General features: G+C 54.1%; 1 protein-coding gene across 7 annotated transcripts; it reads left to right on the plus strand.

The window, feature by feature from the left end:
* Window positions 1-1,482: 1,482 nt before the first annotated feature.
* On the plus strand, window positions 1,483-7,846 carry SMUG1 (single-strand-selective monofunctional uracil-DNA glycosylase 1). 7 transcript variants are annotated; one of them, XM_073788558.1, is made up of 4 exons: window positions 1,483-1,514; window positions 2,175-2,250; window positions 2,829-5,371; window positions 6,405-7,846. In XM_073788558.1, the coding sequence occupies exons 3-4, from the start codon at window positions 5,084-5,086 to the stop codon at window positions 6,930-6,932; spliced, it is 816 nt and encodes a 271-aa protein (XP_073644659.1). In that variant the 5' UTR covers window positions 1,483-1,514; window positions 2,175-2,250; window positions 2,829-5,083; the 3' UTR covers window positions 6,933-7,846. The 7 variants fall into 7 exon arrangements, with proteins under 7 accessions (XP_073644659.1, XP_073644660.1, XP_033722449.1 ...); XM_033866554.2 differs by lacking the exon at window positions 1,483-1,514 and adding an exon at window positions 1,521-1,971 and having other exon boundaries at window positions 5,073-5,371; XM_073788559.1 differs by lacking the exon at window positions 2,175-2,250 and having other exon boundaries at window positions 1,497-1,514.
* The last annotated feature ends 340 nt before the right edge of the window (window positions 7,847-8,186 follow it).

An 8,186-nucleotide genomic window follows, 5' to 3' on the forward strand; every position in this document is an offset into this window, starting at 1 on the left:
GCACACGGGCTCAGGAGTTGCGGCGTGCAGGCTCCAGAGCGCAGGCTTCAGTTGTTGTGGCGCATGGGCTTGGCTCCTCCGTGGCATGTGGGATCTTCCCAGACCAGGGATCGAACCTGTGTCCCCTGCATTGGCAGGCAGATTCTTAACCTCTGCGCCACGAGGGAAGTCCCCAGGATATTCTTATTTCACTCATTCCAGAGAAAAAAGCAGAGATAGGGAGGTAGATGTACACAGAGGGAGAGAGAGACACACAGATACACAGCTATACGAGAGACTAGCGATAGAGATACATTTACATAGGCAGAGAGAGTCAAAGACACAGAGAGGGAGAGAATCTAGCACAAATGAGAGCTCAGGAAATAATGGAATTTGTTGAGGTGGATGATTAATTCAGTTTCCGAAGTCTTGCCAGGGTAGGGGTGGTTTCTCACCTGTGGTTCAGAGGCTCACTGCTCACAGTTCCCTGAAGCTCCTCCTGCATCCTTTAAGTTTTTGTCTGCTGGTAGGAGAGCAGGGGAGGCTAGGGAAGGGGGTAGCATCCTTGTTCTCTCACCTCTTCCTGTTCTGGGATTCATTGGTCTCCACCTGCAGGGAGACTGCTTTCCCTGGTCTCAGTCATGGCTGTGCTGGAGTATTCAGGGCAGGGGGATGGGAGGAATCTACAAGATAACAGGCCTTATGGTGTTTACAGTCTAATGAAAATATTATAGTCAAGACACAGAAACAGATCCAGAGACAGGACAAGAACAAAGCTAGGAGTGGGACAGCTTTGGATATTAGTATTGGGTTGGGGAGGTGGGAGGGAATGAACTGTTAGATGAGGCCATGATATTGGTCTAGGAAGGTGTGCTGGACAGAGTATTCGAGGGGGAGGATTGGGAAGGATGGGAGGTCATAGAGCTGGGTAGACAGCAGAGCAGAGTAGGGAGAGAACTGAAATGGTAAAGCCATGGAGACAGGGGTTTGGACAGTAATGGGGGATGCAAGAGTCTCAAAGTCATTACTAAGGAGTTGTTAGAGATGCCAGAAGTGCCTCCGTGGATGTTCTATATACAGTCCTTGGAGAGCTGCAAAGGAGAGGTCTCTTATACCTGGGGCAGAAGGAGGGCTAGAAATGGTCTGTAGCCGTTGTTAATACCCTCAGGTGAGTTGAGAGACTGCGGATAGTTGAAGCTCCTTGATTGACAATTCCTTTGGGAAAAGTGTTGTGGATGAACTTTTGGAAAGGTGATGCCCTTTACGGCTAGAAAGGATCTCCAAGATCCTTACAGAGCTTGGCTTCTCACTTCTCAAGTCTGCAGAATTTAGCCCCGCTGTAAAGAATAAACTACAATCCCCAGCGTCACTTAGGGCTAATTTAGCACACCTTCCGGGAATTTTAGTATTTCCGGCGGAAGTGGCCGTAGCTACGCCAATCGCCTTCCCTAAACAAAGTAGACTACAATTCCCACAGCCCTCCGCGCCCAGGGGCGGGGGAAAGGAACCGGAAACCGGATGGGGCGCTGGACCAGGTAGGGAAGTGGGAGTCTGGGAACTTGGGGCTTTGGGGGCGGGCTGGGAGCTCCACGGGCTCCCCGTGGGTGGCAGGCGGGGAGTCGGGGTGTCTGTGTTTCGGGGCCCCTCGCTCCGTCAGGGGCTCGCCCGGCGCAGGGAGAGCCGAGCCCATGGAGCCGCCCGGAAGGCCTGCGGAGACGAGGCTTTCCCGTCGGGCGGAGCCCGCGGGCGGAGGTCGAGCTTTCTTGTGGAGCTTAGCCGTCAGCCCCCTCGGAACTAGGAGGAGAGCTGAAATGTTGTTTCGGGGTCCATGCTCCATTATTATTATTGTTATCATTATTGGTTTAAGGATTTGTTGATTGTCCCTGTGGATTCCTGGAGTGCCCCCAAGGGACAGGGGAGTGGATAGTGTCTTGGATTCCTTCTGCACTTGCTGTGTTTAGTGTCAGAGAGCCTGGGTGGCCAGACTTATCGGTGGGTCACCCTCCATTTCCTTCGCACTTAATGTAATATGGCACTGTCATTTAGAAAGTATCTGCCTTTCTTAAGTCTGTGGCCCTGGGTGACTTTCGATAGGACATCCAAGTTTCTCCTTTGGTGGGCTTTCATGGTGTTTTGTTCAGGACATTAAAGCTGGAATCACAGTGTATAACAATTGTTTATCTGTCTTGTCACAGTCATTTATGAACCTGGCTTACATTTTATTCATTTTGGACTTCTTCCCCACCAGGAGACTACCACAGTGCCTCTCATGTAAGAGACTCATAAATATTGAAAAGTATAAATGAGTTAACAGCTGGTGGTAGGTTGGATGGAATTATTTCATAGAGAAGAGAGGTAAATGACTTAAGAGAACCCTAGAGATAAAACCAGGACTAGAATTTGAGTCAGTTGACACATAGCCTGCAGCTCTTGCCATCCGGTCAGGCTTTGAAATTCTGGAACACTGAAAATAAGACCTTGTCACTGTTTTGTGTACCCCCAGCCTTGCTGTCTTCAGCATGGGTCCCTAAAGATCAAAGGTAGGCTCAACTTAAGGCCTGAGAGAGGTTCCAGACTTGGAGCAGCCAACCTACTAATGTTGGCACTGTGTGGGGAGATGCAAATCAAGGGCCCCTGAGACTATTGAGTTCTCCGCAGCTCCCTTCTCAGCTTTTGTTTGAGTTCAGTTGGCCGTGGGTAGCCACCCAGACAGATCAGTTAAAGACTTCTGAGATCAGTCTAGGGAAGGATTTCCTAAGTTTGGCCCTGATTTTTTTTTAAATTTTTATTTTATATTGGGGTATAGTTGATTTAAGATTTTTTCTCTCTCTCTCTCCCACTTTCTCTAGGCTAGGGTCAGAGAACAGGTTGATGGATCAAGCTGTTGTGTCAACCTTGAGGTCCCATCTCGGGGAAGAGGTTACTCTTGACCTGGGCAAGGGGTTGAGAGGGAGAAGAACCATGGTCCCTGCCCTGTGGGAGGCCCAGATGTGATGGAAACATGCCAGAGCCTGGCAAGCCCTCAGAAGCAAGCAGAGGGCAAAGCAGGCAGCTGAGCCTTGAGTGGACTCAGGATGTAGAAGTGGAGAGGAGTCCATCAGGAAAGGCTCCTGGGTAGAAGGTAGTTTTATTTATTTTTAAATTTATTTTGGCCGTGTTGCACAGCTTGCAGGATCTCAGTTCCCCAATCAGGGATTGAACCTGGTCCATGGCAATGAAAGCCCGGAATCCTAACCACTAGGCCACCAGGAACTCCCAGAAGGTAGTTTTAAACAGGATTGAAAAAAGATGGTATGGATACAGCTGAGCAGGTGTTTGTTGACTGCCTAATAAAAGCTAGGACCTTGGAGCTATGGAGGAAAATTAAACAGGGTCTCCTCTCTGATCTGCCTGAAGTCTAGTCTGAGAGGCCAGGTGTGAATTCATGAAGAAGCAGCTAACCATGGTGACGTGCAGTGGTTCTCAGCCGTCACCAACAATCAGCATCACTTGAAGAAGCCTGTTTAAAATACAGATTCCCAGGCCTCACGCCAGCCGTACTTGGGTTGGGCGAGGCTGGGAAGGTACAGCAAATGGTGCAGCATCCTGAAGAGGGACGGCTTTACCAAAGGGATAGTTGGAGCTGCATCTGGAAGGGGACGTATGATTTGGATGTGTGGAGGGGTAAGGGACTCACAGTCCTGCTTCAGTCAAGGAGTCTGTGAAAAATTGGGTTTGTAGAAATAGCATGTGCAAGGTTTGGGGAGCTGAGGTAGGAAGGGCGTTTTGAAAGTGTGAATGGAAAGGTCAGTTTGGACCACTGGGTTTGCATGGGAGTGATTAGAAGGAAGATTGGAAGGAATGGCCTCTGTGGGTTACAGAGCTCGCTGGGGTGCTCCCTCTTCCTGCTTCCCCCCTTCCCTCTTCCTCATCCTCTTCCCTTCCCCCTTTACCTCCCCCGGGCCGCCCTTTACACACAATATCTCATTCCATTTCTTATATCAATATTGTTAGGTGGATATTGTTTTTCTTAGTATTTGGGTGAGGAGACCTGAGGCTCTGGCCAGGGTTACCTAGCTTGTAGGAGTCTAGTGTGAGTCTGGTAATCGTCTCACTCACCACTGAGGATTCTTGAACGTGGGCAAGAAGCTGGGCTGTGGTTGCGGGGTTGTAGAATTAGGGTGGCCGATGGAACCGTCTAAAGCGAGATGGGTGTGGGTGGTGATGCGCACAGCCTTGAGTCAGATGGTTTGGGTTCAAATCCCAGCTTCGTTATTTGCCAAGTGCGTGACCCTGGGCACGTTGCTTGATCTTGCTAAGCCTCAGTTCTCTCCCCTGTAACGTGGGAACAGTAATACCCACCTCGTGGGGTTGTCGTGCACATCAGTGAGGGGTACCTGGCACGGAGCAGTTGCTCACCACCTGGAAGCTACTGTAATCCGCTCTGTAATTAGTCTCTGGGCTGTGGCTGTGCACCTGCATCCCACCCTTTAGCACATTGGTTTCCAGGACACAGTCCCTCCTGGCTGGGCTTGTTTTAGGTGCTGCAAGTTTGCCATGTAAATATTTATTGAAAACCTAGGCGTGGCCTAGGAACCAGTGACTCAAAACCTGTGCCTGATGGAAAGGAGGTTTGGAGTGGGGGATGGTTGGTGGTTATGGGTTGTGCTCACCAGGTAATATATAAGGAGGATACTTGAATCCAGAAGAGGAAGGGCCCTTCATTACCAGGAGCTGAGATGAGCGAGAGCTTGCCTGGAGGCTGGGGGTGACTGACAGTCTCTTCTTTTTTTACTTTTTTTTTTTTTTTTTTTTTCCGTACGCGGGCCTCTCACTGCTGTGGCCTCTCCCATTGTGGAGCACAGGCTCCAGACGCGCAGGCTCAGCGGCCATGGCTCACGGGCCCAGCCGCTCCGCGGCACGTGGGATCTTCCCATACTGGGGCACGAACCCGTGTCCCCTGCATCGGCAGGCGGACTCTCAACCACTGCGCCACCAGGGAAGCCCGACAGTCTCTTCTGAGCCCAGGAAGTGGTAGTAGGGGTCCTGGCCAGCCTGGATCCCTCCCACGCTATGACTGGGGCTGTTGGGGCCTCTGTCCATCTCTTTTCCAGGTGACAGTGTCATGGCTGTGCCCCAGGCTTTCCCGCCAGGGCCCCTCCGTGAGGGAGGTGCTCTGGTGGAGCCCCAGCCCTCCCCTCGAAGCTCGGCTGAGGGCTTCTTGGAGGAGGAGCTCCGGCTTAATGCTGAGCTGAAGCAGCTGCAGTTTTCTGAGCCCGTGGGCGTCATCTACAATCCTGTGGAGTATGCGTGGGAGCCGCATCGCAGCTACGTGACCCGCTACTGCCAGGGGCCCAAGCAAGTGCTCTTCTTGGGCATGAACCCAGGACCCTTTGGCATGGCCCAGACTGGGGTAAAGAGGTCGGCTTCCTCTGTTGGGTGGAGGGGGAGGCTTCAGGGTGGATGCTTGGCTGCGCGGGCTGTGGGGAGCCTGTGCGCGGCTGTGGACGTGTGTGGGCCCCCCCGCCCCACACACTGGCTCCTGTGGTCTCAGACACTCTCCCGGCCTCGCTGCCCCTAGTTAACCAAGCACATTAATGGTAGTTCCGCTTCCCCTGTGAGCTGTCCACTAATTGCCTCTGAGAGCCCTTCCTTCCGCCAGCCCCATCCTTTCCTTACCCTGCCGGATCTCCCCTCTCCCTAGAGCGTGCTTGAGTTCAGGAGAGGGACCAGGACTTATGGGGTCCGTGGGGAGACGGGTTGACCGGGGTGGGTAGGAAAGAGATGCAGGACTTTCCGGCAACCCGGGTTCTGCTTCTCATCTTGAGGAGAGCTTCGGAACAGAGCAGACTCCAGGGCCTGCCTGCTTCCCTTGCAGACCTCCAGATGAGTGACTGCCCCTCCGTGCGGGTGCTCGGCAGGTGGGGGAGGGGAAGAGGCTTCAGGGCAGGAGGCTCAATCGCTTTTATTGATCCCAACTGGGGGCTGAAAGGTGATCCATGATGATCGATGGAAACGACAGCTTGAGGCTTGGGCTGAGAGGGCACCCAGAGAGCAGTGGTCAGCCCTGTCCTTGTGCCTCCTCTAGCTCTGGCCGCCTTTCTGTCTCGGGCCATCTGTCTGTCCCCCCTGCTACCCATCACGCCCTGTGTGGGACCACATATCCCCCATGTGCTTCCTGTACCTGGTCCCAAAGGCTCGTGGGGTAGAGGCAAACAAATAGATCCTCCTGGACCGCAAGCCACACGAACAATTGGAGAAAGAGGGACAGGCTCAAACCAAGGGCCAGGAATCCTTGTCTCAGGCCCTTGGGTGAAGGTGGTTGGAGTGGGGGGTGAGTGGGGTGCAGCTAGATCCTCTTGGAGGGTGGAGAGGGGCTGGTTGGTTCAGAGCCCAGGCGTCAGTTCTCCAGTCTGAAGCCCTGGTGTGTCTCTCCTTCCCCACAGGTGCCCTTTGGGGAAGTGAGTGTAGTCCGGGACTGGTTGGGCATTGGGGGGCCTGTGCAGACCCCTCCCCAAGAGCACCCCAAGCGACCAGTGCTGGGACTGGAGTGCCCTCAGTCCGAGGTGAGTGGTGCCCGGTTCTGGGGCTTTTTCCGGAACCTCTGTGGACAGCCCGAGGTCTTCTTTCGTCACTGTTTCGTCCACAACCTGTGTCCTCTGCTCCTCCTGGCTCCCAGCGGCCGCAACCTCACCCCCGCCGAGCTGCCGGCCAAGCAGCGAGAACAGCTCCTTGGGGTCTGTGATGCGGCCCTGTGCCGGCAGGTGCAGCTGCTGGGGGTGAGGCTGGTGGTGGGCGTGGGCCGCCTGGCCGAGCAGCGGGCGCGGCGAGCTCTGGCCAGCCTGATGCCCGAGGTCCAGGTGGAGGGGCTCCTGCACCCGTCCCCTCGCAACCCGCAGGCCAACAAGGGCTGGGAGGTGGTGGCCAAGGAGAGACTGAACGAGCTGGGGCTGCTGCCGCTGTTAACGAAGTGAGTGCCCCTGCGGCCTGCACAGGATGTGTTCAAGGTCCCCTGGGTCCTTCGGGGCAAGCAGATGGCCGCGCGCCTCCTGGACTGGAGCGAAAAGGTCCCCCTCGGCTCCCTGGTTGCTGGGACCTGCCGCGGCAGTTTGGACACTACTCCTGCTTGCCCTCCCGATTCCTGCCCGCCTCACCTTCCTTTGAGCGTTGCTTCTTTGGTCTGTGGTACCCAGCTCCACAGAGAGCCAGCACCTGCAAACTGCTCCACCTCAGTGTTTCCCTGGAGCCTCTCTTCGGCGGAGAGTGACCTGAACAGTGACTTCCGAGGTCATATTTGCCGTTTTAGAGAAAAGCTTCTGCCAGGATCCCCACCCGTCCTAGAACGGCTTCCTTCAGCTCACCCCTTGCCTCACAGGGACCAGGACAAAGCGTGGGTCATGGCTGCTGAGAGTGAGCTTCTGATGGGAGACTGAGGCTGCGTCAGAGAGAGACAGTTCAGTGTGGCAGCGTGGGAACGGCCAGAAGACCTGGATTTCCATCCCAGCTTTGAGACTTGTGAACTTTATGACTTTGGACAAGTTGCTTGACCTCTCCAAGCCTCGGGATCCTCATCTATAAAATGGGGTCCCTGCCTCATGGGGCTGGTGTGGGGATTAACTGAGGTAACCCTTAAAAGTGCCTTGTGTAATGCCTGGCACGTGGGTGCTCCTTACACCTTTTCTAGCTTTCTTGCCCCCAGGTTGGGGAGGCACTGCACTGCACTACACAGGAAGCCCCTCTGACACAAAGACCCGGGTGGAGGTAGGGGCTGGGCCTCCACCTGTAGCCTGAGTGATGGGCAGATTCTTGCCCCACCAGAGATGGACTAATGAGTTATGACAAACCCAGCCTGTGATTTTTCCGTCTAAGCATTAAAAGCTCCTAAACACTTTTGTGTTGGCTCTTTTTCCCTCCTGCGTGTCAGGTGTAGAAGGTGGTGGTTTATGTTTTCCCATCTCTTACCTCTTCCTGTTTGCAAAGGGTTCTCTTGGGTACCGGGGGGTGGTATGAACAGTCTCTAATTGCCTTGCCAAAGCTGTAGGGTCTCTGTTAGGGCCCTGTCCAGTGGTTTGTCTGCTACTTGGGGCACTGTGATGGGTGGATGGGAGCCTGGTATCTCCAGCTGACTCATTTCTTACGTCTGCTGAATGGCTGCCCCTTTAGTAAGGGCTGGGAGAGTGAATTCAGTTGGGGGCAGAGACCAGCTTAATAAGGAACACATGGTTGGA

The sequence above is a fragment of the Tursiops truncatus genome, chromosome 11 (genome assembly GCF_011762595.2).
Source record: "Tursiops truncatus isolate mTurTru1 chromosome 11, mTurTru1.mat.Y, whole genome shotgun sequence".
Taxonomy (NCBI): domain Eukaryota; kingdom Metazoa; phylum Chordata; class Mammalia; order Artiodactyla; family Delphinidae; genus Tursiops; species Tursiops truncatus.